This window comes from Panicum virgatum, chromosome 6K, assembly GCF_016808335.1.
Source record: "Panicum virgatum strain AP13 chromosome 6K, P.virgatum_v5, whole genome shotgun sequence".
In the NCBI taxonomy this organism is placed as follows: Eukaryota; Viridiplantae; Streptophyta; class Magnoliopsida; order Poales; family Poaceae; genus Panicum; species Panicum virgatum.
Genome location: NC_053141.1, coordinates 48,034,943 through 48,054,707, shown reverse-complemented (window position 1 = coordinate 48,054,707; position 19,765 = coordinate 48,034,943). Strand labels below are relative to the sequence as shown.

The 19,765-nt window shown below is 47.2% G+C and overlaps 3 protein-coding genes and 1 long non-coding RNA gene across 5 annotated transcripts; 1 reads left to right on the top strand and 3 right to left on the bottom strand.

The window, feature by feature from the left end:
• Window positions 1-1,067: 1,067 nt before the first annotated feature.
• LOC120713115 (expansin-A32-like) lies at window positions 1,068-2,193 on the bottom strand. The gene has a single exon (XM_039999104.1). The coding sequence runs from the start codon at window positions 1,989-1,991 to the stop codon at window positions 1,149-1,151; it is 843 nt and encodes a 280-aa protein (XP_039855038.1). The 5' UTR covers window positions 1,992-2,193; the 3' UTR covers window positions 1,068-1,148.
• A 135-nt stretch (window positions 2,194-2,328) lies between these two features.
• LOC120713114 (superoxide dismutase [Cu-Zn], chloroplastic-like) lies at window positions 2,329-4,953 on the bottom strand. 2 transcript variants are annotated; one of them, XM_039999102.1, is made up of 8 exons: window positions 4,645-4,953; window positions 3,963-4,024; window positions 3,843-3,882; window positions 3,511-3,606; window positions 3,371-3,402; window positions 3,191-3,266; window positions 3,052-3,105; window positions 2,329-2,819 (listed from the first exon to the last, which is right to left on the bottom strand). In XM_039999102.1, exons 1-8 carry the CDS (start codon window positions 4,865-4,867, stop codon window positions 2,521-2,523), a joined length of 882 nt encoding a protein of 293 aa, XP_039855036.1. In that variant the 5' UTR covers window positions 4,868-4,953; the 3' UTR covers window positions 2,329-2,520. The 2 variants fall into 2 exon arrangements, with proteins under 2 accessions (XP_039855036.1, XP_039855037.1); XM_039999103.1 differs by having other exon boundaries at window positions 2,329-2,683; window positions 4,645-4,952.
• Window positions 4,954-10,281: 5,328 nt separating this feature from the next.
• Window positions 10,282-14,215, top strand: LOC120713110. The gene is made up of 6 exons (XM_039999099.1): window positions 10,282-10,934; window positions 11,042-11,111; window positions 11,217-11,335; window positions 11,468-12,428; window positions 13,559-13,861; window positions 13,946-14,215. The coding sequence occupies exons 1-6, from the start codon at window positions 10,682-10,684 to the stop codon at window positions 14,022-14,024; spliced, it is 1,785 nt and encodes a 594-aa protein (XP_039855033.1). The 5' UTR covers window positions 10,282-10,681; the 3' UTR covers window positions 14,025-14,215.
• A 104-nt stretch (window positions 14,216-14,319) lies between these two features.
• LOC120713112 lies at window positions 14,320-15,663 on the bottom strand. The gene is made up of 2 exons (XR_005691195.1): window positions 15,558-15,663; window positions 14,320-15,477 (listed from the first exon to the last, which is right to left on the bottom strand). It is a non-coding gene; the product is annotated as an uncharacterized LOC120713112 (long non-coding RNA).
• Window positions 15,664-19,765: the final 4,102 nt, after the last annotated feature.

The following is a 19,765-nucleotide window of genomic DNA, read 5'->3' as shown; positions in this document are numbered from 1 at the left end:
TATAATCTGTGTATACGACGGAGGGCTGCCACGTCGTCTAGCTCTCTCTCTCGTCTCCATTGCCCACGTCACTGTCCATGTCATGCAGTCACTGTTCCTGCTCCATCTCCGCAAATTAGCTCCTCATGGTACAGCAGGAAAGTCATTTTCCTTGGAAGCAAACAAATAAACCCGAGACTAGGAAATCTCAAGCGGTCAAGCCAATTTCACAGGAGCATCGATTCGTAGCATATGCAAGTGCGAGACTTGAGCTCCTAGAAAGCTTCCCTGACTGCTCGGGCTTCCACACCGCCTCCGGTACCTCCGCCGCCAGCATCGCTAATTATCGCACTTCCACCGCTCCGCCATCATCTTCGCCCGATCAGCGGCGGATGCAGAATTGAGCTCGGGGGAGGGGAAAGGGGGAGGAGGGCTTTCTTGTTCTTCTTTCTTCTCCCGCCTCTCTTTCTTCCTCCTCAATTTTGTAGGGAGACTTGTGGGCCCTCCAATAGAGTTCTTGGGGTAGGAGGCTGGAATCACTTCTGCCCCCCACGCTGACTCCGCCCCTGCATGCATAAGTGAACCTCGACTGGCCTCGCATTCGGGCCCTCATTTTCCACGGGCGACTAGCCCGGCTGGTGAAAGCCCGTAGTTGGGAACCAGCAGCTTGGGAGTTTGACTCCCAGCTTGCTTCAGCTTTTTTCACGGGCGACGGGGCACTATATACGAGTGGGGCAGAGGTTCGTGGGTTTTCTCTACCTGTGTGAGAAGATTTTTTTTCTTAATACAATGCTGTAGGGGCGGTCTTCCCCCGCAGGCCGAGTTTTTTTTTTTTTACTCTCGAGTCCTCACCTCCACTGCTACTTTTTCTCTGTCCTCAAACATAATGTACCTCAGCATTGAAAAATTGCCCTCCAATACTATAAGGAATTAAGGGTAAATTAAGAGTTATTTCACAATTAACCTCTCTTCTTGTCGTCTCTCACGCTAGCTAGCTTTATCTTGGGATTATTGGAGCGAGGAATTCATTTTGCTTATCAGATGATCAGTTCATATATATATATATATATATATATATATATATATATATATATATATATAATATGTGAGTGAGATATGCATATGCATGTCAGTACACAGCAGGCGGAGAGCGAGGAACCAATGCAAGGCTAGAAGTTCTTGTCGGCCTGGTAGGTGACGCCGAATCGCCAGTCCGTGGGGAGGACGTGCCAGGAGGTGGCCTTGCGGTGGTCGCTGGTCATCACCCGGAACGTCAGCGACTCGCCGGTGAGGTCCTCCCCGGTCTGCCACACCTGCCCCCAGTTGCGCTTCAGCTCCGTCCACTTGACGCGCTTGCTCCCCTTCACCGACACCGCCGCCAGGTCGCCGGCGCCGCCCACGTTGGTCACCGTCACCATGTTGAAGTACCTGTTGCCGGTGATGGTGTACCGGATGCCGCCCTGCTTCACGCACGCCACCCGCCGGTACGACACCGGCACGATGCCGGCCTTCTCCTGCGCGATCTGCAGGAACGCCGGCATGCTCAGGTCGAAATGCTCCCGCGGCGGGTTGCACCACCCGCCGTTGTCGCTCGACTGCTGGTAGTTGGGCGGGCACAGGTTCGTCGCCGTCACCACCACCGTCGCCGGCGCCGCGCCGCCGGCCTGCTTGCAGCCGTCGGGGCTGTCCACGCACCGCACCTCGTAGCAGCCGCCGCACGCCGCGCCGTCGCCGAACAGCACCGGGCTCACGGCCACCGTCTGCACGCCGTACCCCTCCGCGCGGGTGTCCTTGTACCCGCACGCGCCCGCCGTCGTGCCGGACCCGTCGCGCCCGCCGTAGAAGGTCGCGTGCGCCGGCTTCCACGGCCCGGCGGTGAACTTGCCGTGGTTGTGGTGCACCACGCGCCCGCCGGGCGTCAGGGCCTTGACGCCGCCCGCGTTCGCGACGCCGGCCGACGCGACGGCGGCCCGCAGCAGCGACACGACCAGTCCCGCCGGCGGTGGCGCCATTCACGAACGTATTAGTATTACCGGGCGAGTAATTTGGTCGATTATTATTACCTATAATATACAATCTCTTCTTCGATGCGACGAGGTTTCTTATAAAAACTATAGCACGCACGTATGGCAGCTGCAGCACTGATAGATCTGCTCGCCATTTTTAGGTTCCTGCTGTCTTCTGGCTGTTAAGCCGGCTCTAATTCTGTGCGATGCAATTAGAGGCCTGGAGGAGCAATCGGAGGATGCAATGCAAATAGGAGTAAACAACAACACAGGATAGCTAGCTTCTTGCAGGTAATCGTCATCTTATTTATGCATGCTAAACATGCATGGATGCCAGTAACAATGCACATAACAAACACATGCTGAAACGTTTTACAGGCTGGTACAACAACAAAACATCTCGATAAGAGTTGATTGATGTTCATAGTGCTTAATTCATAGATGATACTCCATGTGACAACACTTATTTCCTCAACTAAATAAATATTACTTTTTTATATATATGATCGACCGACCGACCTGCAAAGGCTATATATTAACCACCACACCATGCATGGTGCAAATTCATGTAATACAAAAAAGGCACTGCCCCCAATAACACGATTGAAGCCTTTAGAAGGCCACCATGGATGTGACACTGAAGTCTCAACTGCAATCCGCCGAGCGAGCAACCTACAATGGAGTCAGGCCAACAACACCTGCGCAAAACAAAAGGTATGGAACACATGTACACTAAGGAGTTTCTCAACACCTTGAAGTTCCCTGGTATGCCAAACCATGAACTAAAGCTTAAAGTCGGTCTTCCAGTGATGCTACTCAGAAACATCAACCAATCTGCAGGTTTATGCAATGGCACAAGCACTTGAAACAATGCGCTAGGTGGCTCAACAACAGAAATTTGAATGTTTGATGTAAAATCATCGCAGTGCCTTATCTTTACCATCATATATATGTAAGAATCAACTGAAAAGGTAGTGATCTTTCTCATGCATGCATGCCCAAGTAACATTGCCATAACCTATGTATCTCCATTCATGGATTCATAAATATGGCAGAGAGAACTTACCACATGCCAGTCTTCCACCAGCATTTCCAGTACTGAGGCTAAGCTCATGGCCGCCTAAACACATTGGACAGATAAATAAGTATCATTCATGTATTAACTAAGACAGGAAAATGTGGAATGCAAGTAGAACTAGACACACCTTTCCCCAAATCATCTTCGAGCTCATGAACCACAAATGCTCTCCCAACAACTGAATTTGTGCCGCTCAAAGGAATCTGTGTAAAAGGAATCGCAAAAGATTACCAAACTGAATGAAATGTAGAACCAATATGAGTATAGTTTGTATAGTGTAAAAGTGTGATCTTTTTTTTAAATTTACCTGATTATCAACAATGGTTGCCTCAGCAACTCCTATATGATCACCATTATAACAAACATGCCACAAAACAAGTCATTATCCAGAAGAAGATATCTGCAAATGAATATCACAAGTGTACTAATGATTTTTACAGGCCTTACCCTCAGCATTGGCAACAATGTTTCCCAGGTCACCCGCATGGCGGACTTCATCTTCCGGCGCACCGTGTGTCAGATTGTTTGGGTTGAAATGTGGTCCTGAAATATAAAATTTTAATCTGTAAGTAAACAAAAAAGCATTTCGTAGCTTGACCAACTAGATGATTTAATTTGTTTTGTTTTCAGGGCACAAGCGTCAACAAGGAAGCCTGAATAGCATTGGATGATAAAAATAGCTGGATGGAAATTTAACAGTGATTTACAGAAGGCAGGCAGAATTTGGTATGAACAAAAAACAAACGTTGGCATAATTAAGATCAGTGGACAATTATGACCTGTCGATATGCATCCATTGGTGGTATCGCCAAACTCGTGCTGCAAAACGAACAATTGTATCATTATCCTGACATAACAAGGAGTTGAGATTAAAAGCTACACAATAGAAGAACACTCACAAGGTGGAAGCCATGAAGTCCAGGAGTAAGTCCAGTGACACGGACGTTGACAATGGTTGGTCCTGTTATGCAGGAGAAAGATTCATAGGGGCAATAGTAGGCAGAGGCAGTTATGTTTCAGGAGCAAAATACATGTGCACTGGTGAAGTGTTTGATAAGATGCCAGTGAGGAATTTGCACAAGTAATGGTATCAGCAATGAATGACTTAACTAAGCCCATTAGCCCAACAGTTAAGGTTGTTTAGTTGAGCTAGTGAACAGTTGAGACTCGTGCATATGGATCTTAGTCATACATTTGCCCCAAAACAGTGAAACTGTCCTCGAATTGAGTTTACAGAGTCTGCGTGAAGTATGAAGGTAGAATGTGCGCGCAAACATGAAGCTGTTTTCTTTTTTCTTGGCTGATGCCTGCTGCAGAGCAAATTGGTGCAGCCGTTGTATGCAATTAGAAGAAAACTTGAAATTTTCAGATAAGCGCGACACAAACTGGAGCAGATTGCTACAGCCCAGAGAGAGAGAAAAATGTGCTGCTGCCAATTAAGTTAAGAAAAGGGGGAAACAAGTAGTAGGGTGCCTGTTTCGGCTGCCCAGCGATCCAACTACCAAAGCTAAGCCTCCTGTACAAGATGAAAGGAGAAAAGGTGGATGGGAGGAGAAGGTGGCAAGGGGATTGGGACCGCACCGTCGTCCTCCTGCGTGAGCGTGACGACGCCCTCGACCTCGGATGTGCCCTTGAGGACGGCGACGGCCTTCTTGGTGGCATCGGCGAGGACGAGCGCCCTGGCGGCGGCGGCGGGACCCCCGGGCCCGGCGACGAGGCGTAGCGAGTGGAAAGGGCGTGCGGAGGAAGAGGGGGCGGCGAAGAGGGCGGCGGGCGGCGCGAGGAGGAAGGTCTGAGCGGCCATGGCGGCGGCGGCGGCGGCGGCGGCCTTCGGGACTTTGGGAGGGTCTTGGGTGCTGGGGGTTGGGTGGGTGACTGGCGGCGATAAGGTGGGCTCTACTACTATTATACTAGGCAAGCTCTGCTCTTGTGATGTGCCCGCCCCGGCGCCACGGCACACGGACACGGGGCGATCCCTTGTGATGTGCCGCGTGTGGTGTGGCTCAGCTCGCATCACCCGCGCCCGGGTTTGTCCGGATCCTGCTGCTCCAGAGCATTCTCCTCTTGGAGCTGAAACCAAATTTGCAAAGCCTTTTGTGATCCTTTAACTCTCTCCTTTTTTTTCTCCCTTGGATGATGCTTGCAAGGATTTATTGATTTTTGTTGGCAAAAGGTATGAGAGAAAACTTCACTCTGTTTTTTTTTGTGCCGTGACGCCTCGCTAGTGTCACGTTCGTGTCTTGCCAGAAAGCACAACCCGAGAGCGAGAGAGACTTGTTCTTCGACTTCGAGAGGTTATATTACTTGTGTCTTGGGACAGGATGGGATGCGTACATGATGCACTTCATTGCGCCCACACACACCTCCCTTGGCTTTTTCTTCCATAGTTACTTTGTTTTATTAAAAAAGAAAAGAAATACGTACTAGCACTTTGGGCTCATTTTGGTCTTTCCGCTTGCTTACTTTGTGACATGCTCGGCCCACTGAAACCCCCCGGACAACAAAAGGCTCGGCCCATGGCTTGTTGAAGCGAGATGGCAAGGCAATTAAAATTTGTTTTCCCAGCTTCTTTTTTTTTCCTCCCCTGTACGGGATGTACTACATGTTAGCCATTGCACCAAACACATCGATTAGATTGTGAGGGAAATGTGTTTCCATAGATAAACGATGCATCCATGCGCACCGCAAAAAAGCAGATGATGAATCAAAACTCCTCACGGAAAAGGAAAGGAAAAAAGAACATAGGAGTACCACTCTCCTCCGCGCAACAGACAGATACTGGATGGACAAGTACGGATACTACTAGTACTTGCAGATGTTCTCATGGATGGACAGATACAGATACAGATACTGGCTGGTCCCTTCTGGCCGGAAGAACATAGTACCAAGCAGTAAATTAAAATAAATTGCCAGTTAATCTTGGGCACTGGTGATCATCATATTCTAATTAATTAAAGATTTTCTGCATGCATGTATACTTCTGGTTCGGTTCCGAATCAGGATTCAGGACAGTCATCCCTCTGTATTATCATGCAGTTTGCTTTTTTTTTCAGAGAAAGTACAGTGCAGCCTGAAGGCGTGCTCCATCAACGCAACTAATGCGTGTGATTGGTGTTGTTTCAGACAGATTAAAGCAAGTTAATTAGTGGCAATGATATGTAACCGGTCGGTCTCAATTCAGGATCGGACATACGTGCTGGTACTGTGGCTGGTGCTGGAGTGGTGTGAGAGAAAAATACTGTTGGCTGGCTGGTGGCTGGAGCCTGGTGCTGGAGCTGTGTGTGAGAGGAAAATACTGTTGGCTGGCTGGAGGAACCAAACAACCAATAGAGTGGTGGTGTGCAAGCACCATGTGGGCATGTGATGACTTATGATTGGTATATATTCGGTGGTTAGGTTCCATCTATCAACTGAGCTGACGACTCCATCAGCCTAGCTTCGAACGAATAATATGAACAAATTATTATTCCTAGCTACAGGATATAAAGATTCTTCAAACAAATTAAGAGACCAATGCAAATGTTGATCAATCTATCTCTCGTCAACAGGAGTAAATAATGTAAAATCGACTAGGGATCGATCGACAGACAACAAATTAAAGAATAGTGGTGATCTGCCTGTTTGGCAAAATCATATCTGATGGTTCTTGCAGAGCACAGCACGCACAAGGGGGACGCAGATAGAGTCTGCGACATGTGCGTTCCCGCAGGACATTAGGTGCAAGAGAGCTTTCGTGCATAATAATGGCCTTTAATTAGATCTAACTAGTACGTATATGTCTATCGATCTGCTGCTTCTTATTCGGGGTTGTTTGACTTGTTCCTGCTGAGTTGATTGAGTTCCTCACATGCATGGACAAGTGCTCTTTAACTTGCTTCCAAGCTTGAGGAATAACTAGAACATTGCGCGGCGTTGCCGCGCAGAAATATGCCCTCAAGTTCAGGTTAATTTTAAAAAATTGAATTGCAAAAAGTCCGGGGGGATTTTCGTAAAATTGGTCAAATGCGGGGATTATTTGGTAAATTTGGCGTCGACGGAGTACCGGTCGTTTACTGAAAAGTTCAAGGGCTTTTTCATAAAATTGATGGACTTCAGAATCAATTTTTACAAAGTCTAGGGTTTTTCTTACAAAATTCACGGAGTACGGCACGATTACTAAAAGTTCAGGGGTTTTTTTGGTAAAGTAAGACTCCACAAAGTCCGAGGGGTTTTCCATTAAATTGATGGACTCCGTATTCATTTTAACAAAGCACGGGGTTTTTTTTTGGAAAATTTATGTCCCTATATATTCCTGACCGTCGGATCGCTGCGCAGAAATATGCCCTCAAATTCAGGTTTATTTTAAAAAATTGTACTGCAAAAAGTCCGGGGGATTTTCGTAAAATTGGTAGACTGCGGGGGTTATTTGGTAAATTGCCGCGCAGAAATATGCCCTCAAGTTCAGGTTTATTTTAAAAAAATTGAACTGCAAAAAGTCTGGTGGGATTTTCGTAAAATTGGTAGATTGCGGGGATTATTTGGTAAATTTGGCATCGACGGAGTACCGATCCATTACTGAAAAGATCAAATGGTTTCTCATAAAATTGATGGACTTCAGAATCATTTTAACAAAGTCCAGGGTTTTTTTACAAAATTCACGGAGTACGGCACGATTACTAAAAGTTCAGGGTTTTTTGTAAAGTAAGGCTCCACAAAGTCCGAGGGGTTTTTAAAAAAATTGAACTGCAAAAAGTACGGGGGGATTTTCGTAAAATTGGTAGACTGCGGGGGTTATTTGGTAAATTTGGCGTCGCCGGAGTACTGGTCGATTACTGAAAAGTTTAAGGGGTTTCTCATAAAATTGATGGACTTCAGAATCAATTTTTACAAAGTCCAGGGTTTTTTTTACAAAATCCACGGAGTACGACACGATTACTAAAAGTTCAGGGTTTTTTTTGGTAAAGTAAGGCTCCACAAAGTCCGAGGGGTTTTCTATTAAATTGATGGACTCCGTATTCATTTTAACAAATTATGGATTTTTTTTTGCAAAATTTACGTCCCTATCTATTCCTGACCGTTGGATCGCGATCCGACGCCAATATTTTGGGAGCTGACGTGGACGCGCTCCCTGGCCGCGAGCGCGAGCTCGCGACCAGCTTTCAGTTATTAAAAGATACTCGCGCGTAGGAGGTCCCACTTGATTTTTCAAACTTCCAATGAGCTTCCTTGGTTCCTTCCATTAGAGTTTTAAATTAAAGGTGGTTGCTTGCTGATCACATGCCAAAAGGCATGATTTGGAATGCGAAAGCGCAAAGCGGCTGCTGATCGATGTCGTCAGGCACAAATAAAAGCATGGCAGGTGTATGCATGAGAGATGGTGAAAATGCATTGTAGTACTTGTACCCCCCACCTTTATTTCGCTTTGCTCACTCAAGGAGAGCGATGAGATGCTGAAGAAATTAAAGAACTAACCGTGCCATATGTCCATACGACTACTAAGAAATAGACGACTAGTCTACTACTACCACCACCATGCATATATAGAGAGAGGGTCCTGTTGAATAATTAGGCAACTGCATGATTAAATTTCTCGAAATAAATAAATCATAACCATGACTAGATCTAGCATGAACAACTCTATCATACTAGTAGCAAGACACAACCAGATCATGATCATCTCAGCAAACATAATAAAGAACTGGATTAAACAGCAGTATACGTACTGAGTTTTAGCTTTCAGGAAGACGAACGGCGCTGGCGGGACGAAGACGGTCCTGCGAACGGAGTGCAGCAGACGACGATACGCCGCAGCACCAGACTTAGACGGAGGGCGAGCCGTGGCGAAGATCGTTGAGCAGTCGCGCCGGGCGCTTCCCAAAAATCTTATTTGCCCTCTCCCGGTGCAAGATCCCAAAGGCGAAAGGTTCCGGAGACCTGCTCTCCCGTTCGCCGGTGCATGCCGACGCTCGGGATGGAGAAGACTACGGTGGCGGCGCAGCAGCGAGAGGAGGCAAAACCCTAACTCAGATTAGATCTTCTTATGAATTCCCAAACCTTAGGGGACTCCACGTATAACGATTTATGGTGCACTTTTTTCATGAGTGAGGTGGTCCGTATTTATTGGGAGACAAACCCCCTACACCATCGTCCATTAGCAATACGGGACTAATAGATGGTGTACCTCTTCTTAGCGCTAATGGGCCTTTGAGATTTACAGCCCATAAATCTAACAGGTCTTTGCATTATTCTTGTGCTGGCCAGAGGCACATTTTATTTTTACGGCTATATATGTATGTATACTGATGGATTATATTTGTGGTGCACATGGGCAACAACACACACTAGTCTGATCTGACGATGAATTGGACAGGAGGACCTACTACGGTGCCCACGGCTACGGTACGAGGGAGGGACCACATTTTACTATTGCACTAACCTAGCCCCACACCAAAAGCAAAGCTTACTACTACTGTGCGTGGTAGCAGTACTGTACCACTACCCCCAGGCTGGTAGGAGATAGATCGTTCCTGAGTGCTTGGCTTTGGCTGGCTGTGAGAGGCTGCTTGGTCGTGATGGTCGGGATTGTGGAAGGAAATGCGAACGAGCACACAGGCTCAGCAAGCAAAAGGGAGATAGATTGATATGGTTTCCTTTGCTCCAGCCTCCGGTCTGCAGCCTACAGGGGGGAGCTGATCAAGGCAAGGCCAGGCAGACAGCAAATAAAAAGCAGAGAAATGACCCAAGCCAAGCAAGCATTAGCAGCCAAAAAGCCATGCCATTCCATTGATCCATCGAAAAGCAAGCAAACCCCCAGCAGCCCAACACCACCGACTTGAGATCTCCGATGGTATCTCTCTTTCTCACCCCACCGCCAAGCATGTCTCGTTTGGGTTTCTAAGTTTAAGTCATAAGTCCCGTCACATCAATTAAGAGCACTAAACATAAATTATTACAAATTTGATTTTATAAGTCGTGACTAATCACGAGATGAATTTATTAAATCTAATTAGTCTATAATTAGACTAAATTTAGTCATTGATTGCATTGCATCATCGTCATCCTACTCACTCTCACGCCATTTGTTGGGGGTACACGAGTCCATCACCAACTTTGCATCTTTTGTTTGGAGGAGGACACGACAGGACACGAGGAAGGGGGAGCCCCAGCCCGTCCCCCCTCCATACTGCAACAGTCGCCCCCGTCGTGCTCGCGTACCTACACACTACACTACATGCTGCTCCTGCTCCATTATTGCCAACGTTTGCCCCGCAGCTCTGCTCTGTGCTCTCTCCTCCGCCATCGCCAGCCTAATCACCACCCGGAACATCATCATCTCGCCGCCTCTGCTCCGCCTCGCCCCCCCTGCCTGGTACCTAGTACCAATCACACAGGCAAGGCAAGGCAAGGCAAGCTAGGCAAAGGCAAACCCCCCCGCCTGCTCGATTTGATTGATCCATCCTTCCCCCATTTCCCTTCCATCGGGATGGTTCCCGCTGCTACCAGTCGCCGCTCCTCCTCCTCCTCTTCTTCTTCTTCTTTCGTGCCCATGCCCAGCAGCCAGTACCCTGTGATCTGATCCGGGGGGGCATTGCTCCGCGGCTGGCTGGCTCCTCCAGTCGGGGCAAGGGGCGGCGGAGGGATGGAGGGGAGGCCGACGCGCCGCTGCGCCGCCGGCACCGCCTCCAGCCCCAGCCCCGGCCGCAACAAGGTCTGGGTCGAGCCGCCGGGCAAGACCCACCACCACCAGACCCCGGCGCGGTCACCGCCCCCGCCCCCGCCGCCGCCCAAGAGGGTGGCCGTGGTGTACTACCTCTGCCGCAACCGCCATCTGGAGCACCCACACTTCATCGAGGTGCCGCTCGCCTCCCCGGAGCAAGGCCTCTACCTGCGAGGTCAGTGTCAGTCCTCCGACCTCCATCACATATTCACATCAATAAAGTCGTCAGTGTTTCAAGTACCTGACCTGATGCGATTCGCGTTAATGGCGTTGCTGCTGCAGATGTGATTAACCGCCTCAACGTGCTGCGTGGGAAGGGCATGGCCTCCATGCACTCCTGGTCCTGCAAGAGGTACTACCGCACACTTCTCACTCCTCCAATAGGGCCGCGGGGCTAAAAATCCTACCTTTTGCTGCTTGGTTTCATTTCATCCCTTCTGTGTCGCTCGCTCGCCAGGAGCTACAAGAACGGCTTCGTGTGGCACGACCTCTCCGACGACGATCTGGTGTTCCCATCGCAGGGCAACGAGTACATCCTCAAGGGCTCCGAGCTCCTGGACCGCTCGCCGCCGCCAGGTAAAAATTGCTTGCCCATCATATATAGCAATAGCGGTTTCACACGCCGGAAGAATTGATTTGATGCCCTTCAATGTGTTTGTTCATCAGATCAGATCTTGGTTCAATTTGTCCTTCCTTGTCTTGTTTTAGATCGGCAGCAGAACGGTGTCAGCAACCCAAAGGTCGAGGGCCTCAAGCACCCCAAGGAGGAGTCCCCCCAGTCACGTGGTTCGCGAGAAGGATGTTCCTCCTCATCATCCCCGTCTGCCGCTGTCAAGGAGATCTCACCTCCGCCTGCTACTCCACAACGGCTACAGCAACAGGCGCAATCAGCATTGCTGCCGTCCTCGTCCACTTCCACCAACCATGAGGATGAGCAATGCCAGACAGGCTCATCTGGCAACCAGTCCCCTGAACCTGCAGGGAGAAATGCTCCACTATCAGAGGCAAGCTCCCCAGGACCTTCCGAGTACAGAGTCTGCAAACCCAACGGAGCTCAGGATGCCGCCACACAAACAGATGATTGTGAGAGAGATGTTCCTGACAAGGATACTCGCCTGGCAGGACTGTCCATGGAGGCTGCCACATCAGATGCTGAGATTCAAGAATGCCACGAAAGGACCTCGCTGGTGTCTCCAAAGGGACCTGAAATCGTTCGAGAATCACCAGCAGTGTGTTCGTCTGATGCTTCGCCTGGTGGCAGAGTTGAGACCTTGGAGTCCCTGATAAGAGCAGAAGCCAGTAGGAGAAGTAGCTTTAGAACACTAGAGGAGGAGCATATGTTTGGTCCAATGGGTGTGAAACTCAAGCCGGCCAATTTGCTAATGCAGCTTATCACTTGTGGGTCTATATCTGTGAAAGAACACCGAGGCTTTGGGATCATCCCAACATACAGGCCTAGGTTTACACAAGTTGAGTTCCCTTCTCCAGTGTTCTCCACTCCTGTGGCATTGCGACACCTTGACAAGATCCCATGTAATTCAGGAACAATTGGAATGAGAGCTCCAGAGTCTGAATGTTTCAGCGGGACCTTGGTTGAGACCAAGAAGCAGGATGAGTCTGGGAGAGGAATTGACACACTCAAACGCTCATCATCTTATGATGAGGATAGGTAAAGTATATAATACTACAGCAGATTGTTCTGAACTTCTGATCTTGGGCTATGGTGCTCTTTCTTCAATAACCATGCCTCATTATCTTCTTATCAGTGGCTACTGTACCTTCTTTTAGAACTTTATTTATACTGGTTAGTTGCACTGAATGTTGGGTTCTAACTAGTCGCATTAATGTTGGGTGCTAAAGGCTCAAGTTAATTCTTATGTCTTTCTTTGTTCTATGTTATGATAGTTCCTAGACCAGAGGTATAGCAGAAGAAAAGTGACTCCAAAAGTAGGACACTCGAAAACAAATCATGTAATTTCCTTAGGCGGTTACCATAGTTCGGCTAGGCGCTCGCCTAGGCACGCCTAGGCGCGATTACTAGGTAGTCGGAGGGTGTCCGCCTCGCCTATGGGGGTAGGCGGACCCCTAGGCGGCGGCAGCTCGTCGGCAGCGCCGGTGGGGGTGGAGGAGCGCCTGGCAGAGGTCGCCGGTGGGGGAGGAGCTGCCGGCAGCGGCGGGCGCTCGCGCAGGCTTGTGCGGGCGGCTGTTGGCGCGGGCGCGGGCAGTGGAGGGTGCGGGCGGCGGAGGGCGCGGGCGGCGGCGGGCGCAGGGGCGGGCGCTGGTGCGTGCGCGAGCAAGGGGTGGGAGGAGGAAGGGATAAGGTGGATAAGATGGGCTGGGCCATTGTTATGGTGGATAAAGTGGGCTGTGCCGTTTTTATGGGCCTTTCTTCTCTTTTCTCCCTATTCCATGACCATTGATCTTCTATTTTTTTTTCCTTTCAAGTACTTAAGTATGTATTAATAAATTAAAGCATGTATTGATCATCGCCTAGAAAACCGCCTAGGAACGCCTAGGCGCGATTAATCCCGACTAGGCGCTAGGCTAAGGGTCACCGCCTAGAATCCGCCTAGCGCCTAGCTGAACTATAGCGGTTACTTTTAAGTGTCAAACTGAACATGTTATATGCAGTGTGTCACTAAACTGTACCCAAGCTAGAAATTTGCAGATTCTCACTTTATAGTTAACATGTTTTGTTACATCGCTCAAGCAATTCAATTGTTTAAATATGGTCAGGTCTTTGTTGTACCCCCAGGCATACTGATATTTGACATGGTACCTCCTTTGAACATTTTCCAGGGTTTATAGAGGAGCACATTCCAAAAGTGACACAGAAAGCTCTGTGGAGTCAGGTAGTTTCAGGTGTCTCCCACAAACTATCAGGATTATATCTTGTAAGCAATCGAGAAATGGAACAATACTCTCCCCAGCCTCTGACGTGAGGTACAGCTCTAGTCGACAAGAGTATAGTGCCAGATCCTCGCCACTGGATTCATCAAAGAGTGCAAGCAATAGGATGACTGATCCATCACTGGGTAAACTATCTTCTGCGAGAACAGAGTCATTCCATGAGCAAAAGGATGTGATCAAGATTGAAGAAAGTTGAGTTGCCTCTCACTGTTCTCGTTTGTTCATCTACTGGTTCCGTTTCTAAAAACTGACAAGATAGACTGTCTAAAACTGCAGGCTTCCTTCTGGAGCTCGGGTTATAATCCAGTCCGCACCTTTGTGTGAAGAAAGTGACGACAGCAATGAATCACTGTAAGGGGACGTGTTACATATATGTTTTTCTTCTTTTTGATTCATTTTGCTGAGTACGGCGTTTGTTGGAAGTTGGTGTGCGTGTCATAGCTTTTGGAGCAGGTTCAAAGGTATTCATTTTGTGACGTGTGAATGTGATAATAGATAGTCAACATTTTCTCACACCTTGAAGAAGAGAAGAGTTTGATTTTCCCACTTCGGTATCTCAGTGCAGTCAGTTTTACTGGCTTTATTTCTTCAAGTAAATATGCATGCACTGTATGTCCACCCGACTATCAGTGTGTTGTTTTACAAATATCAAGCAAACAAAAACAAGATATCCCTTTTGGAATGCAATACAACCATAAAGCAAACTTTGCTTTTAGTAGTATCCTAAGTAGGGTGGCACCAGAGCACAACAAATACATCACTGAAAATCTGGATGACTATGGATTCTTGTTCTAGGCTGTAACATGGCCAAGTATATATCTATCCTTTCACGAAATCATGATAGGACTACATACAACATTACATCATCACTGGACCACTCGAAAGAGTGAGAAGTGGGAATGCATTTGCTTTTGTTATGTGGAACACTTGGCCCGCTGTCATGTTGACCTTGCTGCATTGAGTTGAATTGGAGTGAACCCCTGACTGCAAAGAATGCTGTTGTTTACTGCTCATTTACTTGTCTACATGATGGATGGTGGGCGCCTGAGCTTTTCAGTCAGGGATGGGATCAGTCTGTTGGATGGTAGTTTGGTACCACCCCTTTCAATTGACTTGGGCGCTCGTCTAAGTGGTTTTTTCCTTGTTTAGTGATGAATTATATAAAATGGTGAAGCAGGTACGTGAGGCGTGTCTAGCTCTGCATTATCTGATCCTCAGTACCATGTTTCTGAAGTCTGAACGTGAAATGACAGTATCTAGAGCATCAGGCAAGGCTGTGCTTGTTTCCTTGTATATGTTTGACTGTTGATTGCCTTTTGTACAACCAAGTGAGTGAAGGAACAGGGTGGTTAGTATTCTGTTGCATATGTTGGTCTGCTTCTGCTAGAGAGAGGCAAGGCATGTCATCCTTGTGTTGTTCAATTGTATCGCTTGTTCCCAGTTGTTCTAGATGAGAGTTGCAACTGAGAGTGAGGCCTTGAGTCAAAACTGATAACTGAACTGAAGCAGAGGATGACTGCCGCCAAGCATGCTCAATGCAGCATCTGTTTTCTGTCGATTCAGATGAGATGTGAGTCGCTTGTTTGCCATCCATGTCGCCGGCTGAGAGGTTCATAGCTATGTTATACTTGCTGGTGTCACTACTCACCACATACAATTTCAAAACAGGCGGCATGGGTTATAGGGCCCATGGATGAGGAGGATGGTGGCTGAACGGCACAAGTTCTGATTCAGAGTGAAAGAGCCAACCTCCATCAAGGAGTTTTGAACGGCTGCTACTGCCTCAGGACAGTCTGCCAAACTTAGACCTGTTATAGAGCTTATATAAAATGGATATACAAGATTTCAAATTAGAAGAAAAATATTAAAGATATGCACATTATCCTACCTATATAGCTCCACGACTAGCACAGAATGCTTCTTGCAACAATATATGACGTAAACGACACAAAACTTCAATGTTGGGAAATGTTTTTGACTTAGGCAGCATTTAGTGTAACACCTCATGTGTTAATTCCTAGTAATTAGGAGTAATCATGTGTTTAACACCGTCATTAACACTAACCGTGCTTGCATAAAATATTTTTAATTACATTTTGCTAGCTTGTTAACACATGAAATGATGACTATTTTTCAAATCCAATGAAACATGTTTTAAAAAAAAATAACTTTTAAATTTTTGCTCAAATAAACCTTTGCCTAAAAACAAAGGTTTAGAGTTTTATACTGTGAACAACTTTCCTATTGGTGGATTTTGATGTTGCTATGCAAAAAGTGAAGAAAACTTTTAATTTTGCTTTGAATAGGACATTAATGTTTTGGTTTTAACATTTCAACCCCAAATGTAAAAACATGCTTAACATTTAAATAACATCATCATAAGCATCATCAATGCATAATGGAGAATCATATGCATGTGAGTATTTGTTTGAAATTTAAATTGATGCTTGTTTGAATGAATGCTTGTGAAGAAAGTTTAAATTTTTCTACACAACTTGGCCCCAAAAATTTTATTCAAATACTAGATTTCAAATGTGGATTTAAAAATATTTTTGCAGAATTTTGTGACCTTTCAACAGAGACACAAAATTCTAGGAAAGTTCAAAAGTAGTCTCTTTGTTCTTTTTTTGCGACCAAATTACAAAAGCTTTTTGAGTGACTCTTGATGCATTGTGTTCTTGGTGATTTTATCTATCTCTGGTAAAAATTTGGTGAATTTTTGAGCCTAGGAACATCTCCGTTTTGAATTTCAAACATGTTTTCTTTATTTTTTTCTCGCCCGGGCCCACCCGTCAGCCTCCTCCTCTCCTCTTCCCTGCTCTGCTTCGGCGCGCCGCACGCGTCGCCACGCCGCCGGCCAACCTCGCGCCACGCGCCGGCCATCCTCGCGAGCCATGCCGCCCTCTCGCTCTCTCCTCGCCTTAAAGCCCAGCCCGGCCTTATCCTCCGCAACCCCCTCAAACCCTAGCCCCCAAACCGCCATTGCCGCGCCACCCCCGAGCTCCGTCGCCGCCGCGGTTCGCCGTCTCCGGTGAGCTCCGCCTCGATTCCTCGCATAGGAAGCTTCCACTCGTCGTCCTCCTTCGATTCCCCTCCTCACTCGGCCCCTTCCCTCACCGCGCAGGGCCGCCGCCACTCGCCTCGGTCCGCCGCCACCCAACGCTGTCGCGCCGCCCGTCCGTCGCCGCTTCCCGTCCGCGCCACCGCCGGTGAGGTTTACTGCCTCCTCCTCTTCGCCGTGCACGCCTTCCCCGGCCTGCTCCGGCCTCGCCGCGCCGCCGCCGCCGTCGCCGCCTCGCGTCGCCGCCGCCGTCGCCGCGTGTGCGCACGCGCCTCGCGCTGCGCGCACGCCGTGGCCGCGCCCACGCGCGGGTCAAGGTGCGTGCCTTGCCTTGACCCCGGCTGGGTGGGCCGCTGGCCCGTGGGCCCCGCCCGTCAGCCTCAGGGCTGGCTGGCTGTGGGTGCTTCTAGCAATTTTGCTAGGATTTGTGATATTTATTTTGTCTGCAAACTTGAAAAATGCGTAGAAAATCATACCGATCTCGGAAAATGCGAAACTTGTTTTGTTGGATTTGTATCGCTGAGGTCTACTTAGGAAAAATGTTGTTTTGTATGTTTCACTGCTGTTTGTTAGGGTTTTAGTGTGTTTCCGTTTAATCTATTTGAAAACGGTTTAGGGTAGAACTTATTGCTGGAAAGTGATAAAATGGCAAAATCAGTTTTGTTAGCCCTGAGTTCATGCCTAGTTTCTATGATAATTTTCTTAGTTTTGTTTAGATAAGTTTGCATGTCTTTTCCGATTTATCTTGTTTTGAATTGTTGAAAACTAATATATTTATGATTAATTATAGGAAAAATATTTAACCTACTAGCTGTTCAATGTTTTTATGATGTATTGATTTAATCATGGATAATGACTGTTTAAGCTTGTTTATTTAATATCTGCAGTTCTGAATGTTCAAAAATTATGAAATTTATGCAGTAGTGTACTCTTCGCATGCTTAGTTCACCGTAAAAATTTGGTGCCCAGAAGTTATGTGCATGTTTGTAAATATATTTTTGTTCTGTTTGTCTTGCTTTGGTTAAATTAAATATTTTCTGTTGTTAATAAATGTTGGCAAAATATTGTTGCATGCCTTGTCAATAACTCATCATGCTGGTAAATTTTGGTTACCAGTTTTAGGCGGTAAGTCATGTATCTTGTTAGTTAAATAAATTATCCTAATTATTCTTTCTTGCTTTATATCCTTGCATAGCCTTTTCTAAGCAAGCTAGTAATGCTTTTTAGTAGGAAACACTTCAGGCTAAAATACTTGAATGAACTCTCGTGTTGCAGCACCAACTCTTTTGCCTTTTGAGTTTGTTTGTTGTGTTTACTCGATAAATGATTGCCCAGTCATGTCTTTCCTTTAATTGCATTGCATTTGCATTGTTGCATCTCATTTAGGTACGCTAGATGCGCGACACATGGAACTAAAGGACAAAGTTGAAGCCGAGCTAGAAGATGGTGTACTGGTGGGCCGATCCAGAAGATGGAAGTACCGACTTGAGTCATGCTTGGGCCAGAGATGCTATCAAGCGGGAGCAACTGAAGGCCCGGCCCAAGGTCGGAAGGGCCCAAGGCCTTGTTTCTACTAACACTGACTTAGTGTTAATCCCAGGTAAGCCCCGGAGCATAACCCTAATTTTAAGTATTCGATGTTTATTTAAGTATTTCGTGCATTTACGTTCTAGGAGTTGTATGGAACTCTAGTATGCATGTTCTCCCTAGGTACCTGAGGGTCAATACTAGTATGCAGATGTCGTTAGAAATGCTCTGCTAAGTAGGATCTCGGTAGAAGTCGAGTGATTCCTGTCACTCGCGAGATTTAAGATCTTGTTACTTGTGGCAATGTGGTTTGAGAATGAATCAATGAGGAAAGAGAAATGAAGACCGAGCGGAGATGAATTGGTTCTGGATATGAAATGGATGGAAAGTAAGCCTCCGTCTGTGTCGATTGAGGACCGTACCGTTGTTGGCATTGCTGACCGAGTTTGAACAGTACTAACCACATGCCGGAAGTAGGAGGCAGTCGAAACCGGTAAGCTAAATACCTGATTTGCAACGATACTTTGAATCGTGACCTGCTACTCTGGGAGTGGAATGATGGCGGGTGTTGGAGTATATGTCGCCTCCTAGTTCTCTGGGAGTTCGCTGTGAGGGACCCTTCACCCGGGTTTTGGCAGGCGTGATTCAGACGTCGGGGTAATGATGGGAACGGTTGACATATGTGGTCCGGCGTGGCTGCACGTGTCGTGTGAGTTAGGTCCACCTTGCAAGGTTAAATCGGATCGATTCGCCGTCTCTCTCGGTTAAGAGAACCTTGGTCACTGTGTCACATCGTAGTAAAGAAGTGAAAATGAGAAGAGAAGTATGATGAGATATGTTTGTGGTACTCTATAAAGATTAATGTGATCAACCATGCTTGCTTTAGATGTCAGGCAAATCTAGTTGGTACTTGATAAACTAAAATTGATCTAAAATATTGAAAGTAAGGATCCAGTATTAGTAGCTTTTCAGCAAAACAAACTCCAGAGCCAAAAAACCTTGCATGTCTAGATAATGGGCTAAGTATACCCTTAGTCGGGTAACCCTTACTAAGTATTAGTATACTCAGGGTTTGTTGTTACCCTGTTTTCAGGTATTTACTGTTGGTGGAAGCTGACCAGGATTCACGTCGGTGGGCTCGATGTGACATCCTCCCGATTTCGTAGGTCTCGTGGTTTTCCAACTGAACTTCCTTTCTAAATTTCTGCTGCACTTTTAACTCTGATAACTTTTATTTAAACTGTCGTGGTGCTACAAACCACAGCCGGGTGGCGGAAGGCACCCGCCCTAGCCCAGAGGGTGTGTACTCGGGGGTTAGCTAGTCCTAGTTAGATCTCACTCCAGAACACGATGAACACAGCAAGATTTAGAGTGGTTCGGGCCGCCGGAGCGTAATACCCTACGTCCACTATGAGTTGTATTGCCTTGCCTCGAGAGAGTTCGAGAGGGCTTGTGTTTGTTCGAGCCTATAGTGCACAGCGAGCGCCTCCCTTTTATATCTCAAGGGA

Excerpts from the sequence above, each read along its gene's own strand:
- LOC120713115 (XM_039999104.1), bottom strand. The coding sequence starts at position 1,991 with ATGGCGCCACCGCCGGCGGGACTGGTCGTGTCGCTGCTGCGGGCCGCC.
- LOC120713114 (XM_039999102.1), bottom strand. The coding sequence starts at position 4,867 with ATGGCCGCTCAGACCTTCCTCCTCGCGCCGCCCGCCGCCCTCTTCGCC. Across the intron at positions 3,883-3,962 it reads GACTTCATGGCTTCCACCTT|CACGAGTTTGGCGATACCAC; the intron begins GTGAGTGTTCTT and ends TTCGTTTTGCAG. Across the intron at positions 3,106-3,190 it reads CGAAGATGATTTGGGGAAAG|GCGGCCATGAGCTTAGCCTC; the intron begins GTGTGTCTAGTT and ends CAATGTGTTTAG.
- LOC120713110 (XM_039999099.1), top strand. The coding sequence starts at position 10,682 with ATGGAGGGGAGGCCGACGCGCCGCTGCGCCGCCGGCACCGCCTCCAGC. Across the intron at positions 12,429-13,558 it reads TCATCTTATGATGAGGATAG|GGTTTATAGAGGAGCACATT; the intron begins GTAAAGTATATA and ends AACATTTTCCAG. Across the intron at positions 13,862-13,945 it reads GTGATCAAGATTGAAGAAAG|GCTTCCTTCTGGAGCTCGGG; the intron begins TTGAGTTGCCTC and ends CTAAAACTGCAG.